Raw genomic sequence first — 27,590 nt, 5'->3', positions numbered from 1 at the left:
TTCAACACTTGTGTGCAACATTGTAAGAGGTGATTAGAGAAGAACCTAAAGCAAACAGCTATTTATGGGCCGTATTGCTACATGATCAGTTATGCTGCTAACTCACTCGCTGTGATCTGGGAGCCAGCGGGAATCCCCAGTGAGACTCCAGTCTTCAGGTGACGCTCCCTGTGCAGCTGTTTTGGTTAACATGATGGGGTTTGCTAATGCGCTCATTACTGTTCTGCTGAGCTGATTATCATCTAAAGTAAATGAGTGCAAGTTTTCTAACGCAGCGCAGGTGTTCTTGCTGTCGGCTTTCCCTCACCGCCTAATAAATTAAAGCCGCTGTTTCCTGCTCTCTCGCCAGCTTCCTTCTAAGTGTTCAGTTTTTTCCTCTTTTGCTGACATGAACTTCCTTTTTGTCCCGCTGCAGCGCCTCACGCCGGTCTGACCACAGCTGATTACTACCACCAGATGGCTCTGCTGGCGGGCCACCGCAGCCCGTACGCCACAGATCTTCTCCCGTCTGTGGCGTCCACCGGCAGCGCGAGCAGCGCCACCGCCCTGCACATGGAGTACCTGCAGGCGATGGAGAGTGAGTCTCAGATTCTGCATTTTGAACAGATTTCCTTGTAGAAGGTGATCCTGTTGTTGAAGGAACGTTCTTTTAAACTTATTTAATACTGATAAAACATTTCTTCTAGCTCTACAAGTTTTGTCTTTAGACTCTGGCCACTTCTGATATACGAACCATTCAGGTATAAAACCAGTGCTGGGAACCTCCTCAGACTTGTTGAAATGAATAATATGAAAAGCGTTGAGATTTATTTGTGTACATACCATGTATCTGAAATGTTTATGAACCGTTTCTTTAGGGGTTTTTTTTGGCTAAAGCATATACAAATAAGGTTAATTTTATTTCCTAAAGATAAAAAAAAAAAAAAAAGTATTTTTTTATTTATCCTGATTTGCAGATGAAATACAGCACACTACTCTACACCGGTTGGTGTAGAAATCTTCCTGAGATTGAGGAAAACATTTAAAGCAAAACAGAAAACTTACATCAGCCTCAGTCTTTAGTGTCTCTGGTAAAGATGAGTGAAACACCTGGAAATAAATTCATGTTTAATGCAGTAGCAGAGTTTTATTACAAAATCAATTGGACCACAGTTAGAGGCATCGCTGCTGTTTTACTTTGTATAACCAAACAGTTTCCACTTTCTCCTCCCCTAGAACAGCTTACAAGGTTTGAGCAAACGGAGGAAAGGATCTCTGAGCATTTCTGTGCTTATTTTTCCTCATGTTTTGGAGAAACACGAGACCTCGTGAAGACCTATGCTCAGATTTTTGGGAAAGTCTACAGTTGCTTTTTAATTATTGTTATTCTTACGAGGCTCCTAGCGCAACAAGAACAAATCAGATCTAAAGCCATTTCCATGGGATCTACACTCATCTGCCTCACTCCACTGCCATGATCTCTTGTCTTTCCATTTTTGAAGAGAAATTAAACTTAAACTGAAACTTTAATTACCTTAAAGCTGTAACGTAGAAATTATAAAATATATTTAAGATACAATCCTTGTTCCGCCAGTGATTTGGTGAAAAAAAAAATTTCTTTGAGTGTTTTTTATTTTACCTGGGAGATAAATGTAGTATAATTATTAAAAGTACTGCACTGTTGCCTTGGATTCCTGGGTTTGGAGTTTTAGGTCAAACAGAAATGTGCTTTAATTATAAATTATACTTTATCGAGCATTTAATAAAGTATTTTGCGCAGCCGTATGTGATGAAAGACACCCACCACATCCACCCTGCTGGGATTGCACCTTTCCGTCTTATGAGTGCTTTCATTCTCAGCAAACTGTGGGTGGCCCCTGTGGGAATTCAACCCTTAAAAGTGCACCACCACAGTGCTCCCATCTTCTATTCTATATATATCTATATTCCTCCAGCTACTCCTCAACTTCTGCAACTTTACTTTGACATGATTTAAATGAGCCATTGTTTTAACGTGTCTGGCTCAGGACTGTACGCAAAGGACTTATGCTAATGAGTTATTTTAAAGTGTAAATAGGAAATTAAAGGCACATCGAATCTTAGAGAGGTCAGACAGCCTCACCCCGCTCCCTTTGATGGGAACGTATTTAGTCAGACACACACCGCTTTCATGGAAATCCGGGGGTGAACTTCCCCCCACTGTTCCTCCGAACAAACTAATTAAAACTAGCCAAACTTGTGCGGGTATCAGAAAATTAATTGCTATTAAGTGGGAATTGGAATGTCCCACCATTCATCACGGGAGAGAAATCCTTTCTTCTGTGTCACTTTTTAAGATTAATAGACTGAAACAAAACAATTAGGGCCAAATTCAAGTGGAGATGCGGTGCTCCTCTCTTAAAAAAAAAAAAAATCGCCTGTGATCATTGCTGGTAATAACTCATCACATTCAGGCGATGTGTGTTCCTGTGTAGGGGGAAAAAAATTAACACTTTAAAGCTTTGGCGGATTTTAGGAAAGAGCGAAGTCTATCAGGAGACTTTCGGTGATAATCTGGGCTACCATGAAGCTATTTTAGTCCTTTCCAAATGAGTGTAATTACCTTCAGAGAGAGTTCTGCTAATGAAACAATGGGCCTGTCCTGCCTATTTGTGCTTTAATGGTCTATTGTCTGCGTTAGCACTGCCTAATTAGCGCCATAGCTCTCATAGATCACTCTGACTGAAGTATACTCTGCACTACGATGTTTATTTGTGGCTTCTATTAACTAATCTCTGTGCTGTTTTTCAGCTAATAGGAAACCGTTTGCATAAACAGGTTTACGTTAAGATGTAAACACTGGTGTTGCTTTATTTAGCCCGGCAAAACAGCTATTATTGTTCAAATGTTTACACCTAATCACATTTAAACAATATACACATCTAATCTCCATTAAAGTACTGTTTCTGTACTTTTAGGAAGTATAAACAGCTCATTTTACAGTTTAGCAGTGTATAATTATATGAAGGTGAAAAATTTAAAAAAGGACATTTATATGGAAGCCCTTAATGACAAAAAAGTATATCTAAGGGAACATGTTAAAGTTGATCTAAAGTTATATTTCCAACAATAAATAAATGTATCAATAAATAGATGTTCAGAGTAATAAATCAATATTTTTGTTTTCGATAATGATTTACTTTTCTTTGAAAGACAAACAAATAAAAAACAAAAATGAGAAAACATTCTAAACAAACAGAGCAAAAGAGGAAAAAAAATTACAAGGAAACCCAAAAGAGCTAGTACGAGAAAGAAATACGAGAAATACTTAATACTTAACTTTTAGCTTAAAAAAATTTCCCAGATTTAGCTTCAGTCATTTAGTCAGCTTTAGTCATTTATGTAATAAAACATTACATAAATGACTATATGAACCGTTTTAATCTGACGAAAACCTTTTCAGATTACGAGAAAAATAAATTTATGGTGTGATTTATGTAAAGGGTGTCTGGAATATATGGAAACATTTTAAAAAACCTCGGTGAAATAATAATTTTTTTATTTTAATGCATATTTTTTACAATACCGTAACTTTAAAATGAGAACAAGAAGAAACTTTTGCTTAGATTTGGAAGAAAATAATTTTTTTCCTTGTCTTTCAGGGCATCAGTCTTTTCTGTATCCTAAATAAGCTGAATTGACAGAAATGTCCTTTTCAGTACAAGTTTTCTCTCTCTGAACACTCTGCTTGTCACAGGATTATAACCTTGATGATTGTAAGAACAATAGTTATTGTATTGTGCTTCCATCTCCAGGATCTACTTTTACACTCCATAAAGTAGAATGTATTTATTATAGTCGCCCCCCCCTCCCAGGTGGGTCGCTGAGGGTTCAACCCCAGTTTTGGAACCAACTTTTCTTTCCACCACCGTCAGTCTGGCCCATCCGAAAACCTCCCCGGCCCCCTCGAAATTAATGACGCGGCGAGTAACCAGCCATCCCGTCCATAAATCAAGAGGAAATTAGAGGGACAGCGCTGCTACGAGCCTGGACGCTTCCCTCTCTGTCTCCCCGGTTGGCCGATTTATCATTTGGGCTGTGCATTAATAAACACCGGTCCCATGAGGCTTTGCAGTGATGGCACACAGGCCCCCGTCTCCCAAGCTAGGCTCTCCGTCGCTCTCTCTCCACCTCCACCATCCTCCAGTTTCCCACAAGTGGATGCGGCTTGTTTTAGGTGTCGAATTTGTCCGAATCAGAGGTATGAAAGCAGACGTTTTGCAGGAGGTTAGATGGATGTATAGCTTCAGCTGGCGAATGGGCGAAAACAGAATAAGAAAAAACACAAACTGTCAAGGAATCCCATGTGCTCTATATTGTGTTCTCACACTCCTCCTTACAAGATCCGCCTTACAATAAAAAAATGTAAAGAGAGTGGAGGGTGTTGCTCTCCATAATGCCCCCATGCTTCAGTTTCAGCTCAGGCCTGTGGATGCCAGAATGCTACCACCACACACTCACACACACGCACACACACACACACACACTCTCTGATTACCATGTGAAAGGAAGCGCTCTGTAATCGCTGAATGTGTCAAACCAGAGATAGAGCATTTACGTTTTAGGGAGATGGATGGATTGAGGGGGACGTAAATATGCAGGAGGGGGGTTATCGGTTTTGTTTGCCTTTATGAAATAACTCGAAATGTTTTATTTCCAAGTCTTGAGTCACAAAGTCATTGTGTCAGTTCACGCACAAAGCGCGACATCCCCTCAGCGCTGCTTTTTTGTCCCCTCCTTCCATCTGCCCCGTTTTGTTTTTTCTCTCTCTCTCCCTCTCTGTCTTGTTTGTGACATCTCCGCGTGAAAAGACAACAAAAGTCATGTTTTAATCTCTACCCGTGGCTCATTGTGCGCGCGGAGAGAATGGTTGCGTCGTTTCCGCCTTTTACCTTTTCAAACCCCTCTTTGGTATTTCCAGTCAACACTGATTGCATTTGAATAACGAGTCAAATTGGACTTGATTAAATATTACCATACACAGTCGGAGCAGTTCTCCAACATAAAAGACATGTTTTCTCCTGGATGAAATGCAAGCAGTGCATCAAGTGACAGCTGAACACTCATTGAGATGGGCCTTTTGTCTGATGATTGACAAAAATGTCATCTGTTCGGGTTTGATTAGGTTAGAGTTTAAACAGAAATGCTTGTATGAACCATCAAATGTTTGGTTTTTTTGGGTTGTTTTTTAGCTGATTCTTTTGGCCTGAAGCATCTAAAAAAACAGGTAAACTTTAAATAGGGGGGGGGTGCATCAATATAAAAATTTGCTGTTGTTGCCGATAAGCGATTTTTACCAGTATTGTATAAACTATATATATTTCCTGACCATTTTGATGCAGTGAAATCATGACCGCAAAGCTGACATTGCTTCCATCCTGCAGCTAAACATCCCACAATCCTCTGCTGCATCACTACCACATGACCACAACATGCTACCAGCATCTCTGCTTTAAACAACGCAGTAATTTCTTTCTCCATCCTCATCCTCCAGATTCGCGCTTCCCAAGCCCAAGGCTTCCGGGACGACCCAACAGGAAGCGCCCCTTGACCATCTCTCCGCTCTCTGAGCACAGCCTCGATTTGCAGACCATGATTCGTAACTCCCCGAACGCCATAGTTACCACACTGATGAACAGCTCACGCTCCAGCTCCTCCACCAGCGGCTCCTACGGACATCTCTCCGCCAGAGCAATCAGGTAGCACACTAGAAAAAGGAAATAAAATCACCCCAAAGTTTGGTTGCCAGAGCTGGAAAACAGTTGGACGGCGATGGCCGTGTTAGATTACGGTTGGTTTGATTTATTTTTGGATTTTCCTGGATAGAAATCTGACGTCTGCTAGCCTTCCAGTTGAAATCCCACCCATGCAAACTTTAAGTTAGCTTTTACCTTCCGTTAAACTTTCTAAACATTAGCAAACTGTCATTATAAAAAGCAAATTTTAGAACATTTATTGATTTCATTGTAGTTTGCAAAAGGTTTAATCTTGGAAAAAAAACAGATGAATATGTTTTTTCACTCTTTGAAAGTCAAATCAGGCTGAAGATTTCCTGTATTATTTATGTTTGACAAAAGAAGAAAAAGAAGAAACTGCTTTCTTAAATGTCAGAAGTTTTTGAGTGGCTATCACAACAGCTTAATCTCAGTCCCTCAGAAAATCAATGGACAGAAAATGATGTTTGTGGCTTAATTTGCTAAATATAGAGTTTAGATGAGAACATTTTATATATTCTTGTTAAAAAAAAAAAAAAGAAATGGATAGATCTGGTAATCTGAGAGTGTGAGGCGACCTGCGAACCTGACTCAGTTACACCTCTTCAGTCAGGAGGAATGGGCCTCACGTCCAGCAAACTATTGTGGAAGGACCCTGAAAATATTTAAAAACTTCTACTCTTGAAGAAAGTGTAAAAAAAAAATAAATACATCTCTAATTTTTGTGACATTTACCAATGAATAATTTTGGTAGTCATAACTGACTCCCTCTGCCCCAAAGCAGCAAAAATTGAAGAAAACAAATGGTTTTGTGTGTGTGTATGTGGTTTCAGCTCTATCTGTGACATTGGCTTCTTACCAGATTCACAAAAGACACAAAATGTGTGCTGGTATGTTGATAATTGCAGCAGGAAAATTGTCTGCTTTGCAAAAATATTCATGTTGTTTTAGGCAGGACCAAAGACTCTGCTTGTGATTCACACTCTGCACACAGCTTACAGAAAAATGTGGCATGTTTTCCCTTTTAGAATGGCGTCGTAATACATAAATAAAGCGTTTGGCACGAATGAGTGTATGTGTGTGCTTTCGTGTCAAACGCCCGTGTGGGTGACGATCTCCCAGCCAGCCAGTCGGCCGGCTTCCCAGGCGGCTTGTGTCAGTCATCCAGCACACCTCAGGGAAACATCACATACATCATGCACCGGTACCGGCGGAGAGGCAAAGCAAAGCAGAAGAAAAGAGCGGAGAAGAGGGGAAAAATGGGGAAGATCCATTGCCCCACCCTCAGCCATTGATCAGCGATCTGTAAAAGGGAGCTGATCAATCATGCTCCACGCTCAGCCACTGTCCGAGTGACAGGATCCAAATAGCCAGAGCCAACAGACTGATGAGTGATATGACAAGCGGATGGGCCTCCAAATGTGTCTCGGTCCATTGATTTCCACTCGGCTCATAATAAGATCAGCAGACATATGGGTCGCGGGTAGAGCCAATTGTCAACGTGCAGAATGAATGAAGCCGAGCCACACAGATCCATGTTTATCCGGAGGTTCAACGATCGTTACACAGAGGAGGCTTCTGGGATTTTTATGATCAACAAAGTTAGCTCAGTTTGCAGATTAACACAGCGCCTTGCATAATTACCGACGCCCCTTGAATTGTTCCACGTTATTGTCACGTTGCAACCAAAAACTTTGATGCATTTCATCAGAAAGCAAAGCAGTGTGATTTCTGCAGTGTGAAATGAAAGGAAAATAATGCACGTCTTTCACGGTTTTGTTGCAAATAACAATAAGTGTGACATGCATTTTTATTTTGGTATTTGCTTTTAACGCACCACCATACTGGTGAAACACAAAACCTTGCTGTTCCTGAGCTTAGTCCAAAAAATTTTATAAATTTCATATGTCAAAGATTCCTGGTCTAAAAAAATCTGTCTAATTTTGATAAAATCCTCAATTTTCAGTTTGTTTTTCAACAGATAAAAAGTAAGTAGAAATGTGTTTTTTTTTTTTGTACTTCCTGTGTTAATAGTACATTAATGCAAAAGAAAAAAAAAAGTGCCCCAACAAGTGTTTTCAATTTGACAATGCTGGACTTCATGGCAAAAACAGTTTGAATATCTCTGAACTAAAAGATAATATATGTGCCTATCTGAATCAGATTTGTTCAATTTTTGAATTAAATCACTAAAAATCATTCAGAAGACCACAAATGGCCCCCGGACCTCGATTTGGACACCATTGTCAAAGTCCAGAACTAAATCCAAAAGAAAAAGGTGTGTCAGGGCCTGAAGTCTGATGTGCACAGATGTTATTCATCACGATTTATTCATTGAGATGTTTTGCAAAGAACAATGTAGATAATTTATTATTATGTTTTTAATGAGCTCCTCAAAGCTGGTTGAGAAGAAGTATTGATTCAGAGGGGCTGATACAAAAACACACTCCTCTGATTTTATTTGTGTTGATCACATAAAAGTATTGTAAAGGAAGTTAAAGTTTGTGACTGTGACGTGACAAAGTGTGAAAAAGATTCGAGCGGTACGAACGATTTCCAGAGGACTGTGACTTACATAGGAAGGAAAATGCTGTGACTTTATTTACATGGCTCCAAGATAGATTAACGGTTATTTATTATCTGTATTATTTTGCCCAGTGGAGGAATGACACACTGTCTTACACAAACCACTTGATAATTCACTGTGTTAACAAGCTTTATTTCCCAGCAGCCCCCCTGGTTCCGGCATTACCGCACCATCTCATGTCAGATTGCCCTCAGGGTGAGGAGTTATCCAGAACAATCCATTTACTCACTTGAACTTCCCCTCCTTTGCCTCATTGCTTCTGTAATTAATGTTTGAAGTATTGTTTAGAGTTGCTTTACTCTGTCGTCTCTCCAGCCCATTGAACTTCCCCTACCCTCCAACTCCGGTGGCGTTACACGTCCACCATCAGCTGATGGGCCGCCAGCCGGGGATCGTGGGCTCCGCGTTCGGCCACAGTCCGCCGTTAGTCCACCCTACGCCGGCCTTTGCCAGCCAGCGTGCCGTGCCTGGCATCCCCCCGACTGGGCTTGGCGCCGGCGATCGCTCGGCCATCTCCAACGACTCGTCACAGGTGAGCACAGCGGCATCTGCGATACATCATCACGCGTTAATGGATGGCGGCGTCGCATGCCAGCCACTTGTGAACGGGATCAGCCAAGCAAGCGCAGGTACAGGCAGGACCCCCGTCCCCTCGACGCTCTCCCCTCCTGGGACTTTCCTTCCTCCTACTCGTGTTGTTTCCTGTTTTCAGCCCGTCGCGCACACGACAATGCCGCGTGCCGACATCGTGCCAGCAGCAAACAACCAGGGGCTTGTTAGCATAGAATCCCTCTGCTGAATCCATTAATCACTAGAGAGAGAACAAGGATGTGGAGGAGTGGGGAATATTGACATGGATGGATGGATCCAAAAGGGGTTTCCCCCAGTTTTTTTTCTCAATCCTTACATTATGTGCAATCTCGCATTTCAAGTAAATATTCTGTTTATTACCCATCCTTTCTCTTGAATCCCATGATTTTCAGAAATTGGACAAAACCGAAGAAAATGTTGTTTGTCAGTGCTTGTCTTAGGAGACAGTAACAATATTTTTCTCTTTTTAATCCAAAAACTTTCTTTCCACATGCTGGTTCATTTCCTGGCTCCAGTTCCATTTGTAGCATGTCTTCCCCTTCTTCCTGAGTAAAGAGTGTCACAAAAACCTTTAAAAAAAGTTTCATTTCAGTTGAGCTCGAAGTCGTGGATGTTAGAACAGGTGCTTCGTTCTTGCCTGAGAAATGAATATGTAGCTCAGCTCAAATGCGTCGCAAGTTGGAAACACTAGGCATCGAAAAGCTCCGCGTTTTCCAGAACAAAACCACTGATCTCACTTGCTAGATGTCGAAATGTTTGGTTTTATGTTCAAAGGACTCACTCGGCATGATGCTACCACTACCATGCTTGACGGTTGTACAGTGTTCCTACATCTGAAAGCATCTACTTGACTCCACCGAACAGATCTTTCTTTCATGTAACCATGAAATCTTTCTCCAGAAGACAGGTGGACATCGGAAGATCTCAGTCGAGCCTGAATGAGCAGACACTTCTTTCCTGACCCTATAATGAATACCTAAACACAACTCAGAAATGCGTCTTTTAGCAGAAGTGAAGCAGTTGTTTAGTTACGTGAAAAGCTCAGCATTCTCTGGAATAGCACCGTCTCATTTTCCAGATGTTTAAAAGTTCTGTTAATTTTTCTCCTCTCAAATAGCTTATTGTGCTACAGGAATCCTCCCGAGGGCGTATTTAGGCCAGGGCCAAATCCGGGTCATTCATTGGTGGAATTGGTTCATAAGATTGCTTTAATTGCACTGATTAGAGACGCTAATGTGATACACTGAATTGCATAGTTCTTTGCTGGCTCAGTTTAAAGCTTCAGTTGCAGAAATCATTATGAGTCAACCCCACCAGTTTTGTCTTGTTGATTAAGTAAATAATTGGATTTGCTTATAAGCATTACATGCATTTTTAATGTTCCTATGAAGGGTAAAACTATTGGGATACTGAGCACGATGCAATTAGAGGGGGGGAATGATAAAGTTGGAAACGTTCTTGCGTTTTGTCTTTACCAAAGGCTAAGCCGACTAGCGAGTCAGCTGTGAGCAGCACCGGCGACCCGATGCATCACAAGCGGTCCAAAATGAAACCGGAGGATGAGTTGCCGAGTCCCGGAGCGGTGAGTGTGCAGGTGGGTTCTGTCTCCTGAATTAGATCGCCTTAAATTGAATTTGGACCAAATCTAAAGAAAAGGGTATGAATTGGACCTTTTTGTTCTGCAAAGTACCTTCTTATGACTCGGCGCTTTATGAATAAATTCAATTTAAAATCAGTTACTGACTCTATTGTTGAGTCAATTGTCCAGAACTACAAGCTCAGCACTTCCTTAAGTCCAGAGTTGTTCAAAGTGCACCTTATCTTTTTGTCCAAATAAATTAAACTTCCCAGAATAACATCCAATGTATTTGTTTGCTGCAGAGTTACAGAAGGTAGTTAAAGAACCGAGAACAGCTGCTGAACGTGCGGAGTCAGAGGATTAGATCTTCCAAACAGAGATGACTTCAGTTTGCTTTCCTTTAACGCTTAAAAATGTGACCTCACCCATACAGTTTAATGAGGAAATCAGTGCTGTTTAGTTTAACAGACATATTTTAAGTAAAGAAACTAGATCTACATTTTTTATCCACTAACTTGCCAATGTTTTCAGGACCGACCCATGTTCTATTGGTCGTTTTCCAGGCCTTTGCAAAATCTTTGCACATCTGGCAATAACTTTCACTCACACGTAATTGTTTAGACTGATTTTACGTGGCAGTTATTTAGATGTGCTTTCTCTCGACTTGTGTAAATCTCCACTTCTTTATCTTAAATCTGAATTCCTTGGAGTTTCCCATTGTTCCGAGTAGGAGTCAAGCAGAAATGACCAGCTGCAGACACTCATGATCAATAGCAAGATTTTTATGGACCTTGGCCTTGTCAAGCTAAGGCATTCCTGAACCTTCATCAACGCTCAAAAGATGATCTCCTATAAACTCAAAGGAATGCACAAAATTTGTACTTTCAAAAGCCATTGCAGTTTTCTGTTGCATAATCGTTCTCTACTCTACCAAAAGGACATTTCATACGAACTAATATTTGAACTGTTTGTTCAATTCAAATATGAAGGATGATTGCCAATCATAATCCAAGTGATGATCATACGCAATGCTGCGTCTCTGCAAAGTGGCTACAACAGCACCCAATCTTTATTCTCTTGCATGTGGCTGTTTTGTTGGTGTTTTCTGCTCTTATCACTTTTAGTTTCCAACGCGACGCAATCACTTAGCTTTTGTGGGACGAGAGAGAAAATTGATTTTGCTCTTGTTTAATCAAAAAAATTTAAGGGGCTTTGAAAAAGTGAAAGCAAAATGTAAGCAAATGGCAAGCATTTGCATTAGTTGCGGGGCGAAAAAAGAGCTGATTATAAGACGGTAGCTCAAAATAAACTGGGGTTTGCAGTGGAAGCGTCTTCTGCAGTAGGTCAGAGTCGAGGCATGTTGAGGGTAAAATCTTCCAAAAATTCAGAGTGGCTTCTTCTGCTATATTTACCCCTCATAGAGCCGAGCAAGACCAGACACACATGTTTGAGACATGTAGGCAATAACTCTCTGCTGTGCCTGTGAAATATCTAATTTATGACCGGTTTATATGTTTGTGAGCTGAAGCATATGTTTTTAAACGCCTCTTGTGTTACATCAGTCTCAATGTATTGGCTCTCGCTGGTTATTCAGGACCATCCTGATGGGATGACTCTGGTGAAGGAGGAAGGCGACAAAGACGAGAGCAAACAGGAGCCGGAGGTGGTTTACGAGACAAACTGCCACTGGGAGAACTGCTGCCGTGAGTTTGACACCCAGGAACAGCTGGTACAAGTAAGTATCCAGCAGACCTCACAATATGAAGTCTTTCTTCCTCTGTAGTCTTCCATAAGTAAAACACATTTAACACAGCTGCCCATCGTCTTGGGAATATACCTATCAGCAAACTGACCGCAAGATCAAGCAATATACTGCTAAGTGAAATCACCAAAAACACAAGTACTCCATGTCAGACTCTGCAGGTCTCAGTTAGTGGGGGGAATTTTAAACGTTCATGACAGAATAATTAGAAAAAGATAAAAAAGTATAGCTTGTTTGGAAGTATAGCTAGGAGACTGGAGGCATTACCAGAGAAAAGGGACAAGCGTTTATGCCTCTCCGTAAGATTAGCTTCCTTTGCAAGACCAGTAAGACACAACAGGTGTACAATACAGAGCTGCTCAAAAAAACAGACAAGCTGTTTTTGTTTTTTCGTTTTTTCTCCACCTATCTCCCCAGACCTCAGCTTCTGTGTCTGGCAGGCCACAGTAGAGTGAGGGCCTTGAGCGCTGGATGTTAGTAATGCTGAATTCCTGATTGGTTCCACGGATCGTGATAATGGGCTCAGAAGCTGGAGTCCCATCTCACAGCTGGATGGTGTGAACTTATTTGGCAAGTTAAGCCTCACAGAATTCTGGGTACTCTACCGGACCGAACCGACTCCCTGTCTGTTATCATAATTCTCGCAGACGCCTGGAGATGGATGTTTCCCGATCATACTTCGCCTGTGGCTCTGTGGAAAGCTAAAAAAAAAAAAAAATGCCATTAGCGTAATCATCGTGTCACCCCTACTGTGGCCAGAGGTGCTTTTAGCTTTGCCTTGCAGCATCTGAACCACTTACCCTTCATCTGAGCGGGAAACCAAACCGGAGTTGGACAAGCGATGAAATTACACCCATACAAGCGATGGGGAAGCGCTCACGCAGACATGTGCAGCTGAGAAACACATCAGGACACATCTGATAGAAAGATCCTAAGCTCTCCACAGCTGTCTACTTGCCGTCTTGACATCGCAATCCTCAGCTGCGGTGGTAACCCCTATCTATAATTGATATCCTCAGCACGAAATGGGCTTGCCTCCCGTGTTTGAAGGGCTCAGCTCAAAAGGTTGAGGATCTTGACAACTTCTTGCCCCTGTTTCAGGAGGTGGGATGAGTAAAAGCAGTTGGGAGAGGAGTGGAGGCGAATATTGCTCACCTTCTCCCCCTGCTGTACTCACAGCCCGGTTGCCGTCGCAGGGAAACAATATGTCTTCTCTGATTAGTTTTCACGTTTCTGTCTCGGAAATTTTTTTTTTTCTGGCATCAGACTTTCTGATATGACGTTTTATTTCTCATTTTTAATGCACATGGAGATATGAGGAGAGATGCCAATAACAGTCCTCGCCTACAGACTCCCTGCCCCTCTAATTCAGCAGAGCGGACGGGAAAATGCTCTTATCTCTCCACACCCCCACCCCCTCAGTAATAGGATAAGTACAGTATTTGGACCACAGTGGCTCTCTTCACTCTCTGGGAGGGGTTTGGGATGGCAGCGGTGGTGCCGGTGGTGGTGGAGGGGATTTCCATATATCCAAACAATGGCGCGTCCCTTCCCCCGTACTTGTCTTCTGAAACAGCTTCAGGGAGGAAAGGCGTTATGAGAAAAAAAAATCCATCAGTTTCCCCTTAACTGAAGCAGTTGTAATGTTTAAGTTTCATTTTCAGAAGTGCTTGACAAGTCTGTCAAGACGTACTCACTTTCTGTGGTGTTACAAGTAAGAAATCCACAGTGAAATATCCCTTTTTCTTTGTGGTTGGCCTAATTTTGGAATTAAGCCTTCACGCCACCCTCATTGCTTCCCCCCTTGTACAAAAGCGCTTCCTGTAGTGCTCTTGATGCATATTTCTACACCCCTCAAACATTCTTTTCACCGGCGTTCCCTTTATCACACGCGTATAAGCACTCACGGTGCCACCGATAAGATAAACATCAGATCTATGCAATTTGGCCCACTTTATCAGGCCTACACAGTCAGCAAAAGCGAGGCGGGTGTCAATTTTGTAGTTTGCGAGATTTATTTGATTTATTGTATTTCTACTCGTTCTACCTCTCCATCGTGGTTTAAGCTCAACATTCTCTAGCCCTCCCCCCTCTTTTTGGGGATGCTGCCCCCTCTCTTTCTTGCTCTCTCTCATTTTCTATTTTGCTTTCTCCCCTCCTCTTTTTCCCCTCAGAGGGAACACTTTTAAAGATAAGGCCTGGTGGCTTCTTTAATGTATCTCTTAAAGTTGGCTTTTATTAAGCTTTTTGTTGCCATAGAGGCCAACCCCTTGTTGGCATAATTTCCTATTATTACAGCCTTGCTCAACAACCTTATTATTATTTTTTTGTTGATCTTTTAGAACATTTTCACAGCAGATAAGTCTACAAGGGCGCAGTGTAGATAACTTAGTGACATCATTGTAACAACTTGCAATAAATCTTTTTACTTTTTCTGGTGTTATTGGAGATTCCTGGAGTCTGACATAAAAGCACAAATTGATTTTAGTTTACTAATAATGACCATCGGGTTTTTGCTGTGGACCCCAGCCCTGTCCCAGAACACTCACAGGTGGCCCGGTCTTAGCTCTGGAGATTCAATGTCCAGACTGCAGATGAGCTTTCTGGCTGATCTTTCAATCAAAGCAAGTTTATTTTAAGAAAGGAAGCTCAAATGTTGAGGTTCACTTCTAAAAATCATCACTAAAAGAAATTTTTCAGCCAGTTATTGGCTGAAATGCCAACAAATGCTAACGCCCCAATTTATCCGATACTAGTATGTGGAAGCTTTAGATGATATGGTGTTTAGGCAGACTTTCAAGCAAACAAAATATTTCCAAAGTTCATTAGTAGGGCTGCTGAAGGTCTCAGAGGTTCATGCGTTTTATCACCAGGTCAAACACACACTCGGCGTTGTAATGCTCTCAGATGGAAAGCTGTTACTCCGTGTGTGCAACCTTGTTAAAACTCCTGTTGTGTGCTTTCCCCAGTGTTAAAGAATGATAAACGCCGGCACAGTCTGAAAGCACACCCCCCCTTCAGCCCTCTCTGGCTGCTGGCACAGGCCTTTAATTGGTAAAACGCTGCTTTTTTTGATCATGAGAAGGATTAGGCCCTTATCTGTCTAGAGTATCTTACTCCAAGATGAAAAGACTGCTGAATTACACATGCCAATTTCAGCTCCCTGCCCCCTGCTTCTCATTCGCTTTCTCTCATCCTCCCTCCTTTTCTCACTAACCCACTCTCAATTCCCACTTTCATTTAATCTCTCTCTCTCTATCTCTTTCTCTCCCTCTCATTGCCTTCCATCTTTTCCTTTTCTGTGCTTTTTTTTCTCTCCCCACCTCTTTATACAAAGCATTTCAGCAACTGACATCACAAAAGAGCATATGATTTATTAGGCAATGTTTGATAAAGCTAAACGGTGTTGCGGGTCCCATCGCTTTGTGAAATTGCCTTGTAAACAGACCCTCTTTTCATGCACGCTTGCATTCTAATGCATGAGGGCAGCGTCCCAAAGAGGGTTTGATAAGGAAACATGGAAATGAATACTGAAGTGAACAAATAGTGGGAAGTAGCAGGGAAGAAAATGATATGATTTAGTGTTTTCCAATATCAAGTGTTGAGATGTTGGAAAACAGCATAAAGCTATAATTCAAATTGCTAAAGCTACAAGCAGCATTGACTGACCCCTTGCACTTTAGTGGTCAGAAGCTTTGAGCCTGGAATTACTTTCGGTTAGCATCTGTGAATAATTTCATAAAAGCATTTTTTGGAGCAGAACGATCTCTTTGAGTTGCGCCAACTTCTTGTTTGGCGACGACGGTTTGGGCAGGACCACAATCCTGGAAGTGTTTGGCTGGGGACTGCACAGAAACTTTTAGTGTGCATGGAGATTGGTTTTTAAAGTCTGGCCATGCCCATGTGCTTGGCCAGGCATCAATATTTTATTGATTTTTATTTCCCCAAAGCATTAAAAATTTTATGAATCGGTAAATCTTTTTGCTGTTGTTTGAGTTCACCCATGTAAAGTGTACAAAAAGAACCCTTTCATCCAAAATGACCAAGTTCCTGTTAGGGCTTGAGGTTATTTGTGTTGGATAACATATACCAATTTTCACAAGCTTCTGTCAAAGGAGAGTTTAAAGTTGTTGACGTTAAGAAGTTCAAAGATGGACATCATTAAGTAAAACAGGACTTTCTGTTGTCAGTGATTTTCTGGTTGGCCACAGCCACAACCCTAAATTAAAACTCAAGCTTTTGATAACTTTCAGTTCCCCGTGCCTTAAAAGAATGATGATCACGTTTGAAGCTGACGCCTCATCTAGGAGGAATTTCTATTGAAGGGAAAAGCTAACGATGGCTTGAATGTGGCATTTTGTATACAAATCGGCAGACTTCCTGTTCAGTGCATGCCTGCTTTAGAGTTGTTTTCTTTTTTCATTTTCCAACTTCTCTTACTTTCACTTCAAAATTTCTTGACTTTTTGAGCATGTTCAACACGCTACTGACACAACCCAGGCCTTTTTGCCGTCTTTGGTGCTGGTGCCTAAGAAGTATGTGCTATATGTTAGCTGTGAACCACAGGGGGTTGAACCAAGAGAACAGTGCCTGCACCTGTGCGTGTGTGGAAGCACACAGTTCATACGTCACAGCCGGTGCCTGTGTCCCCTGTGTCCGTGTCCCATGCGTTTCCTGTCGTGCAGCTCCCTCCTAAATCCATCTTGGTGGCATTTTTACAGTTGTTGGCCGATAAGCTGGCAGGGGGAAGATGAATAACCCACCGCGCCACCGCTATCAGCACCTGTTTGTCGATTTAGCCGACCAACGGGACCTGTCTGCTCAGCATGGAGATTATTGATTCAATAAGAATTGCCATTAGATCATGCCATTAGGTTTCTCTGCAGTCCTGCCTCCCCCCTCTTCCACTTCCCCCTGCGGTGTTGCCTGTCCCCCTCACTGTCAGCCCAGAGCCTAATGCATCACGCCCGTCAACGACCTCCTTCATTTGTTCAAACAGTAAATGTGTGTGAGTGTGCCAGCTGCCAGTGCATGATCCAACTCTACAGCACTCTCCCATCGCTCTCAGCCGCAGGATATCGAACACAGGTCACAGCAGACCGATCGCTTGTCGCCGGGATTCCCTCTTGAAGATGAAGAAAAAGAGAGGAAGAGTCAGGGTTTTTTTATTTGAAGCGCTGGCCAACATGGGAAGGAGATTGATTTAAAGTCTCTGATCATCCAATTGTCCAACCATTCTCCCCTGTAGTTCTTGGCTTGTCACTTTAAATTACAGAAATGCCTCACAAGCATTACAGTTGCTATTTGATGATAAAAATGCATAGCAATAGTATTAATACCTCCTAACACCTGTTGCAAATAAAACAAATTAGAGTTTAGAAGAAGCATAATTAATAAACATAGGCCATGAATATATATTTAATGACATTTTCTGGTTGCAACATGACAAAATATGAAATATTTAAAGGTATGAATTGGACAGAATCATGTTTTAGGGTGAATTAATTGAATCATTTGTCAGCGATTGCCTTCAGTGGGAAATGAAAACCAGTGGGGCGTCTGCTGTGTGTCATGGTCATGAGATTGTGTAGAAGGTTCAAGAAGGCCTGTGCAAGAAACAGTGAGTGCGTGCAAAAATCATGCTGTTGACCGTTTTTCTGGGCTAAATCTTTGTTTTCTTGTCCTCCATTTTTTTTTTATTTGGTCCCTGGATGGATTATTATTAAAAATGATTCAACAAAGCACAAAATTCTCAAGCTTTTCAACTTAAAGTCAGTTTACTTGTATTCCGCCCTAAGGTAAAAAAAAAGCCTTTTTTCTGCTTCTTAGGAATGTCATAACAGCACCAGTTTCCTCGAGTCAGGATATTGTGTCTCTCCGGGTTTAAATTGCCATCAGAAAAGGCGCTCCAGAGGCCAGCTCTCTGTTGTCTCTTAAAGAGGGACCCGATGTTGACTTTTTCCCCAGAGGGCTGTAGCTTTTTTCCCCTCCCCTCTTCACCTCTTCTATTCTTTCAACATTCACCACTTTCCTGTTTTTAAACCGCAGTTCAGTGGGTGAAAAAAAAAAGAAAAACAGAGAAAATGGAAATGCTTGACTGGACTTACAAAGGCCTCATATTTCTGAAGCTTAGACTGAATTTCTGATTTCTCACCCCTCTGCCATTTCACGTGCTTCCTAAGCCGCAGTTTGGAAGTTGCAACCACAGCACAACTGTCGGCTCTTGTCACAAAGTGACGAGGACCCAGACTCGTGGCAAGTGACAGGGTTGGTTTGAAAATCTCACTCGGATCAAACGCAGTCTCAAAAGCCTTTTTTCACTTTGCGAAAGGATAAATTAGTAAAAGGACAAAAACCTGAAAGGGAAATGACCTTTCAGAAAAATTAAATGGAGAAGAGCAGTAAAGTTTTTTTTTTCAAAATGAATAAAATTTGCTCCCCCTTCCCTCCCCCCTAGCACATCAACAATGACCACATCCACGGAGAAAAGAAGGAATTTGTGTGCCGATGGGAGGAATGCTCTCGAGAGCAGAAGCCCTTCAAGGCCCAGTACATGCTGGTGGTCCACATGCGCAGACATACTGGGGAAAAACCACACAAGTGCACAGTAAGGACCCTCATAAATGTCAATATAACCCTATTTGCAGATGATATTGTATTGTGCATGTTATTATATATTTCAGAGCTAAACATAAAAATCTAAAGTGTATGGGATGATTCTCTTCCATCTTCAGTTTGAAGGCTGCACTAAGGCCTACTCACGCCTGGAAAACCTGAAAACTCACTTACGTTCCCATACTGGCGAGAAACCTTATGTGTGCGAACATGAAGGCTGTAACAAGGCTTTTTCCAACGCGTCGGATCGGGCCAAGCATCAGAACCGAACACACTCTAATGAGGTATTAACATAGGTCCATCCATCCATCCATCCATCCATCCATCCATCCATCCATCCATCCATCCATCCATCCATCCATCCATCCATCCATCCATCCATCCATCCATCCNTCCATCCATCCATCCATCCATCCATCCATCCATCCATCCATCCATCCATCCATCCATCCATCCATCCATCCATCCATCCATCCATCCATCCATCCTACATTTGTATTGTTTCATATTTAAAAACTGACCTATGTAGAAATAATTGTAAAGTTTGAAAATGGCCCAAAAATGATTTTGATAGAATGTAGAGCGTGCAATTATGACATGACAAATCTGTAGGAAGCCCATTCAAATAAACTCATTCGATTCTGCTGTTTGCTCTCCTCCAGAAACCGTACGTGTGCAAAATCCCGGGATGCACCAAGCGCTACACAGACCCCAGCTCCTTACGGAAGCACGTAAAGACGGTACACGGGCCAGAGGCGCATGTCACCAAGAAACAGCGTGGCGATTACCCACGCCCTCCGCCTCAGCCACGGGAACCTGGAGGCAACAGCCAGGGCAGGTCGCCCGGACAGCTGCCCCTGGGTGGATACACGGACCAAAGGGAGTACAACCACGCTACCTCAAAACAAGATGAATGTCTGCAGGTGAAATCTATCAAGACAGAGAAGCCAATGGTAAGACTTCAATTTTTGCTTTATCATCCACTTTACTGACTAATATTGTCTTTAGTTCACTAACGTTCAAACAGTAATTAATTTATGCTTTCGATGCCTAAGTGTATTTGAAGAAAGGGTTTTCACACTGACCTCTTCTAATGAATACATCTTCTCCTCTATCCAAATGCTTCGGCATTTCTCTCCATTCCTTTCTAAGGACAGTGGGTAATCAGGTGAGATGGGTTTGACACTACATTCGTTCGCCCTTCATCTCATCCTGCTGCTTTGGAGGAATGTCTGCCAGCCAGACTTTCACCATAAGCATGCCAAATGTGTTCCCAATCTGGTTCTCCATCTCCAGTTCACCACAACCATCCAAAAAAATCTATTATTTCTTCTCGTTTTTTAGCACTTCTGTTATTTTTATCATTACAATGCTTTCCTGTGAGCACCGCTCATGCCTTTGGAAAAATTCATAATTTGAGATGCACCTTTAAGTAATCAAATGAACAAGAGAATTTCAATTGACCTTCAACAATGACCATCTCAACATATAATCTTTTTTTTTTTATGATCAGTAAACTCGCCATGCTACCTGATCAAGAGTGGTTTCAACACTCTTCACAGTGGGTGCTGTGACTGAGTGAAGAAGTCTAAATATCAGCTATTTTCAGTGTCGATAACATGTTTACTTTGAAAAGCGATTTTAAAAGAAGCTGTTTCATGAAATGTATGAAAGAGTGAGATAGTGAGACTTTCACCAGATAACAGCAAGTTGCTCTCTTTTATTCTTTTAAGCTTTCAACTTCTGCTCTTCATCAAACATGCTGGATTTGTTGATATAATTTGGTAAGATAGGAAGGTAAAGATTCTCATTTTGTCTTAAATTGGTAAAAATATTGTTTTACAGAAATGGTTATTTCATATGCTTAACATTATTAATTAATGAACATCTAGGGCAGAAAAAAAATCTGCAAAATGTATATTGGTGCATCTCATAGAGGGCGCTCAAACATTCAATGCCCAGTAGTGCAAACTTTCACAATATTACAGGAATTCCATCTTTTGCACTACATTGCGTCCTTGTCGTGCCATGATATATGTTTCTTTGTGTGATTTTGATTAAAACCTTTAATTACACGGCTGCCTTCTGTTTGTCTGCGTCCATCAGACGTCTCAGCCAAGCCCTGGCGGTCAGTCTACATGCAGCAGTGACCAGTCCCCCATCAGCGCCTATCCCAGCAGTGGAGTCCAGCTTGCTGTGAGCGCCGGACGCTCGCCAGGGGAGGGGCTGGAGGAGGACGAGGAGGAGGAGGAAAATGAAGAGGAGGTGGAGGAGGAGTGCGAGGGCGAGCCAGCCCCCATTATGGACTCCACGGTGTCCACGGCCACCGCGGCCATGTTGACCCTGCAGGCGAGGCGAAGCATCGGCCGGCCCCTGCGCTGGATGGAGCACATGAAGATGGAGAGGCTAAAGCAGGTGAACGGAGCGCTGCCCAGGCTTGGGTCCCTGTCTCCCACACCACCCCCTAAAAGTTCAGCAATGCCCAACATCCTGGGAAAGGGTAAGTGTAACTTTGTGAAACTTTTGTTAAATTTCCACAGGCCTCACATCTTGTGTTCATTTTATTACTCCAACACATCTCGGAAGCACCTGTAGACAGAATTTACAGAGCTGAATGATTCTGATTCCCATCTTACAGGCTCTGCCTGAAGGGTTCAGGAAAAACAAATGTTGAAAGGGGTTCTGTTCCACTGCAAAACAGTATCAAGATGTACATCGTATCAGAGAGAACAGCATGTAATATGATGTTTCATGGCCAATTGCAGCTAGTTGTCCATGGTAACATCTGTTTGAGAGATCTCTCCACACTTAACTTTTCTTGGCTTCTTCTCTCTAATCCTCCTATAATATTTCTTTCATCACACTTCATTTTCCTTGGTTCCTTTACAGCCTTCCTAACGTTCTTCCTCCGCTCTTCTCAGGATCGTGCTTGGGCAGGCAGTGGGGGGTGCCTGCTCCTCAGCCACCTGCTCACGCTGAGTTGGCCAGCACGGAGCTAACAGTGCTCAATTTGCTCCGAGACCGGCGCGACAGCAGCGGGAGCGCCGCCAGTTCAGCCTACCTGAGCAGCAGCCGACGCTCTTCTGGAATTTCTCCCTGCTTCTCCAGTCGGCGCTCCAGCCAGGCTTCCCAGGGTGATGGCATGATGCCGTCCCAGCACCACCGCCGCCTCCACAATCTCAGCTCCACTGACTCTTATGACCCCATCTCCACAGACGCCTCCCGCCGCTCCAGTGAGGCTAGCCAGTACGGAGGTGGAGTAGTAGGAGGAGGCGTTGGAGCACTCTCAGGTGGGAGTTGTGGAGGAGGAGTTAGCTTTGGAGGAGGAGGTGGGTCACGAGGGATGCTCAATTTAACCCCTGCACAGCATTACCACCTTAAGGCAAAGTACGCAGCAGCTACTGGCGGCCCACCCCCAACGCCGCTACCCAACATGGAACGCATGAGTCTGAAAACCCGTATGGCCATGATGGAAGAGGGTGGCAGCAATCACAGTCTACCACCTTTAGTCCGACCACCCCGTTGTGGTGAAGCCGCTGGAGGGTACAACAATGGGTTTATGGGGCACGGAGGTTATAGAAGGAGGGTTCTATATCCTGGCGAGGGAACTCTGAATGCGAACCGAAGGGCGAGTGACCCGGTGCGGACACAGGCTCCTGAAACTTGTAGTTTGCCTCCAGTTCAGCGATTCAACAGCCTTAATAATCTCAATCCTCTTCCCCCTCTGGCTCATTACTCTACAGCTGAATATCGAAGTTTTAGCCTTCAGAACTACACACGCTCAGAGGGCAACCTGCAGAGAGGCCTGCAGCATTCAACAAACACTGGCAGCATTGCAGAAAATGCAGCCTTGGAAGCCCTGGCAATGGAGGATGATGGTGTAGCCGGCTTGTTTCTTGGAGATGAAGATATTTTGCCAGATGATTTGGTGCAGTATCTGCACTCCCAAGATCAGATGGGTGGTGGTTCATACATTCAAAATGAAGGGCAAATAGATTCTAGCCAAAGGGACAACTCCTACCACGCCGTGGAAGCAGGGGTAAACTTTACCTTCCCTGAATCTCTCTATCTCCAGCCACAGCAGATACTAGAGAGGAAGAGTCCTAGTAAGCTTCCCATTCAGTGGAATGAAGTAAGCTCAGGTAGTGTTGAGAGGTCTCCCCAAAGGTTACACAGCCACCACATGCAGTGCGAGAGGTGGCCTGAGCCAACAACTGCATCAGCTGGCAGGTCACGAAACACGCTGATTCCCCAGCAGGTGTCTGTGGACTTCCATGGCAGCTGCCAACAGGCTAACCAGTCGCAAAGTACTAGTTATGTTAACACTGGGGTGAAGCTGGAGAAACTCCCTAACTCCTGCATGGAGATGAGAGGTACCAGCATGTCAAACATCTCACAGGGTATCAATGGGGCTCTTCCTCAAGGTCTTAAACAGCAGATGTCCACTGGGCCTTCGAAACAGAGCCATTTCCAACAGAACAACAGCAGAACCATGTGGCAGGTTGGAAACAACCTCATGCTTACCCGGTCCTCCATGGACAGTGTACCCAACTTGTCCCAGGGAATCGTTCCAGATCACAATCGACCAGAACATGCCCCGTATCCACCAATAAACAATTACAAAAATGTAGTCAAAACCCAGCAGTACTTCAATCCACAGTCGAATGAAATCGACCAACACCCCATCCAACCCCAACAGCTACAGAGGAGTGGAGACCAGTGTTCTCTTGTGTGTGATGTATCAGGGCTCAAACTAGAGAACCTGGATCATGGAAACATGGTACAAACCTTTTCGGATTGTCTCACTTACGGACCAGCCGACTGCAAGTCCTCTTCCTTTCCTGTGTTGAAGGAGCAGAGTTTGTTAGAGTCCATGGCAGCATCTGAGGGACCAGGCAGCAGCAACACAAACACAAATGCCCTCCCATCCCCTGGTACAGACCTAGTCAGCAGCACAGTTGATGGCCAAGTTCCAGGAATATTAGACGAAGGGGTAAATCTGGACTTTGGTGCCATCCTGGAGGATGGCTACGATCAGGGTAGCCTGGTCTCTGAGGTACTGAGCCCCTCTATGTTCCAGGGCCTGTCGAGGACCTCGTCACGCCTCACCACACCTCAAGGATCCACCACCTTCAACAGCGTTGCTCCCGGCCTCAGCAACATGGCCATCGGAGACATGAGTTCCCTCCTCACCACCCTCGCTGAGGAGAGCAAGTTCTTGGCTATAATGCAATAGCTGCTCCTTCTCTCCACTTTCTCCTCCAAAAGGGATATAAAATGGAAACAGAAAGAAGAAAACAATTGGTGTATGTGAAGATTAAGACACACAAAGTGGCAATTAAAGGAACTTTATAAGAAGTTAACGTTCCCAAACCGTTTTACATTAGGAAAATATCATCCCAAACAGAACAGGGATGTGCCATGAATATGTACAGATAAAATTATATTCCTTTTCTGGAATCAAGGCTATTTTTGGAAGCCCTTTTCTTTGTATTTGCTGGTGAGACAAAGCTCATCTTCCTTGAGTCAGTATTGTGTCACTGTTTTAGCTGTTTGTAAAAATGCATGTAACTCCAGTTAAACCTTGAACACTGTCTATAGGACTAGAAAGACTAGCGCCATGTGCCAACCTTCCTAACGTCACAGGTACTCACTGCAGCTGAGACATGGGTCATCAGCTTAAAAGGCCCTGAGGACAACTTTATACATCATAATTTTAATTCGTGCTATATTCTCATTTGTTTGTGTTGCTTTTGTAAATCTGTAAAATGTTTTAGTGCTTTGACCAAGTTTTACCAAGTGGTATTTTTGTCAAACCCCACCCTCCCAAACAAACAAACAAACAAAGAAACAAACAAACAAACAAAAAAACGGACTACAACTCCAAGTCTTCAGCCTCTGTAGATCGTTGTCTACTTGATATCTTAATTTCTTTATTTTAGTTAGTCTGGTAAGGTACTCACAAGTGTTTGTAGAGGTGTTTTTGTATTCTGTTTGTGGTTCGATTTTTGATGTTGGATTTTACAGCTCTGCAGAACTGATCTGTAAACGGACGCTCTGTTCTATAAATCTTGGTGCTTTGCGTGTGGTTACATGGATCGATATGAGTACTTCTATGGTTTTGAAATGTCTTAGTTCATGAAAAGGTCTTCAGCATAGAGGTCCTATAAACATGATGTGTTTTTGTTTGATTGTAAAGTGTATGTATTGTTTTCTCCACAGCTCTTAAAATGTAGAATGTGTACTAGGGGTGTGATGGCTCATGTATTCGTCCTTGAGCCACCATGGTACAGGCGTCACTTGAAGGCACATGCAATCAGATGACATAAAGGTCAGTCACAGGTGACCACCACTCCTAGTCAACAAAGCTTTTTAGTGCTTTTTTGTTAAATAATATGAGAAAAGAGGAATAGATTCAGAGACTTTCTAAAGCACTCCACACCAAACCAATGCAAGAATGGCTGGCAATAATTACAAGCATGGCTCTGAAGATTAGCAGTGTGTTTCAAGTCCGATGTTCATATCATAGAAGGCTTATGGTAAGGAGTATCATATGTATTCTATGTATTTGACAGCAGGTGTTATTCTACCATCAACCACCAGACACTAAAACAAATCTCTGCTGCAGGAACCTTTTCCATTAACCACTGCAGTTTTCTTGCTTATCCACAGCAGGAATCAGGGCTAAACCAGATTCCCAGAACAGAGCTGGGAATATTAGTGATGGGAAGGTGGTACTTGTTGTACTGGTTAAATGGTCCCAGCATTCTTCCAGTTTAAACATGACAAACGTAGTTGGTATTGTTATTTAAAAACATTTAAACCCAGCTACCCACACTAAATACTGCTGTGCTTCACAGCTTCTAGCTTTAAGTACATGAATAAAATCAGTTGAAATATTATTTAAATGAATTAAATGAAGGGCCGACTTCTGATTTCAGCTACTGTAGGAGTAATGCTCTTGTCACAGGCATTTTTTAAAGATTCAAACTTGTAACATCTTTCAAGATTGAAAGAAGCAAACCTATTTGTTTATATGATTATTGTTTCTTCGAGATGCTTTTCACATTCTTTAATTGTTAGACATCGGTGTATTGTTGCAAAATTCCTCCGTGATAAGTTAATTAATTTCAGCTTCGCATATAACAAATGTGAAAAAGTTCAGAATAAGATCATGTTCCCCACTCCTAAATTTTACCAGTACGGTTACACCTTCTTATAAAGTTTAAATTGACTAATTAAGGTCTTTAGAGTAATCTCTCTGCAGATTCATTGGTCCCTCCCCTGTACATACACGGGAGCTGGGATTGCTCAAGTCTTTTACGATCTATTCCAGTTACACACTTCCACCATATGGAGAGGCTTTTCTTAGGTTTTATACTTCAACCACTACAAAACAGCACAAAAATAATGCTGTATTAGGGGAGATCTATGGACCCGGATCACTTATAAGAAAAGCAGCAGCACTCCTGCAGGAGGAGGAGCCTCACAGCCTCGGTGTGCGTCATTTCTGCAAGCAATTTGATTTAGGATCCCAATATGGAAACGTACAGAGCTGACAGGCGGGGGTGAAATAAAATAGGTTCCTTGCACCTAAGTTATGCTTTGCGAAGTTCAGACGCACTTTTAATTTCCCCTAAGTTTATCACAAGCGCCACCTAGTGTTCAAACAGCGAATCACTATTAAATGCTTATTGATACAGAGTTTTCAAATTAGGAGAAGTTACGTATTTCTTCTGTGCTGTCTTTTGTGTGGAATTAAGTTTTCAAATGAAATTTAAAAAAGACTTTAAAAGGAAACTTTTTTTTTCACTAAAGCACTAAAGAAGTTTTGGACCTTTTTTAATTGACGCTAAGCCAAATTATTTTCAAACTAAAAAATAACTTAAATATTTTTGTCCTTGCTCATCCTCTGCCAGTACAAAAATCTTACTAGTAAATACTGAAAGAATATTTTGCATTTGCCTGTGGGCTGTCGTGGCGTACCTGTACCAACCTTATGTGTGCTGTCACACCCCTAATGCGTACTGCCATCAAGTATTGCAGTGACTTTGTCCAGCAGTGTTAGTTTTGCCTTGCAGTCTTCTGCCGCTGTGCACTGAATATTGAGGAATTTACCTTTCATTCAACATTGGAACAATGAGGTACAAAAGTATATTTTTTGTTGTTTTTTTTATTTTTTTATTTGTCCTTGGGTACTTTTGTCATTTTTGTAGCTGTGCATTGGAGTTCTATTTTTTTGTTATATTCAAAGAAGTTGAGATCATTTCCTTTGACAGAAGGAAATGGGCTGAGGTATGTGCCTTAAACGAGAGAGATCACTGCCAATCTTCCATTGTGAATACTGATTTAAAAAAAAAAAGGTGAAACTTTAAAACCTGAAAGGAAATTAAAGAGAACATTTATATAAGGAAAGTCTGAATATCTGAAAAGTAAAGATTTGCAACATACATTGTACTTTTTCTTTTATTTTCCAAGTTTTCACATTTATTGTGCTTTTATATAAATATATATATAAATATATATATGTAAATAAAATACTCTTTCTGTAGATTTAGCAAATGAAACGTGGAGTATCCTGGGACCAATAAAGAACTTTGAAATCAAGGATTCCCAGCCCCAGATCTGGCTGCAGAGCTCTGCACCTTCGCCAGAAGAGCCGCGTCACACTTTTATAACTGACAACAAATGTTTGTATGGTTTTAATAAAAAACGAAAAATATA

The 27,590-nt window shown here is 42.3% G+C and overlaps 1 protein-coding gene across 1 annotated transcript; it reads left to right on the top strand.

Annotated features, from left to right (window-relative positions):
• Nucleotides 1-411: 411 nt before the first annotated feature.
• gli3 (GLI family zinc finger 3) lies at nt 412-27,590 on the top strand. The gene is made up of 10 exons (XM_008396825.2): nt 412-577; nt 5,513-5,717; nt 8,635-8,851; nt 10,391-10,504; nt 12,084-12,224; nt 18,709-18,858; nt 18,986-19,150; nt 19,529-19,819; nt 20,973-21,366; nt 21,788-27,590. Exons 1-10 carry the CDS (start codon nt 457-459, stop codon nt 24,100-24,102), a joined length of 4,113 nt encoding a protein of 1,370 aa, XP_008395047.2. The 5' UTR covers nt 412-456; the 3' UTR covers nt 24,103-27,590.

The sequence above is a fragment of the Poecilia reticulata genome, linkage group LG20 (genome assembly GCF_000633615.1).
Source record: "Poecilia reticulata strain Guanapo linkage group LG20, Guppy_female_1.0+MT, whole genome shotgun sequence".
Classification (NCBI taxonomy): Eukaryota; Metazoa; Chordata; class Actinopteri; order Cyprinodontiformes; family Poeciliidae; genus Poecilia; species Poecilia reticulata.
Note: the sequence above shows the minus strand (reverse complement) of the source record. Positions and strands in the feature narration are given on the sequence as shown.

What these genes read in the sequence shown, in the direction of transcription:
- gli3 (XM_008396825.2), top strand. Translation starts at nt 457, where the DNA reads ATGGCTCTGCTGGCGGGCCACCGCAGCCCGTACGCCACAGATCTTCTC. An exon ending in ACCGAACACACTCTAATGAG is followed by an intron (nt 19,151 to 19,528) that starts GTATTAACATAG and finishes GCTCTCCTCCAG; the next exon opens with AAACCGTACGTGTGCAAAAT. An exon ending in TCAAGACAGAGAAGCCAATG is followed by an intron (nt 19,820 to 20,972) that starts GTAAGACTTCAA and finishes TGCGTCCATCAG; the next exon opens with ACGTCTCAGCCAAGCCCTGG.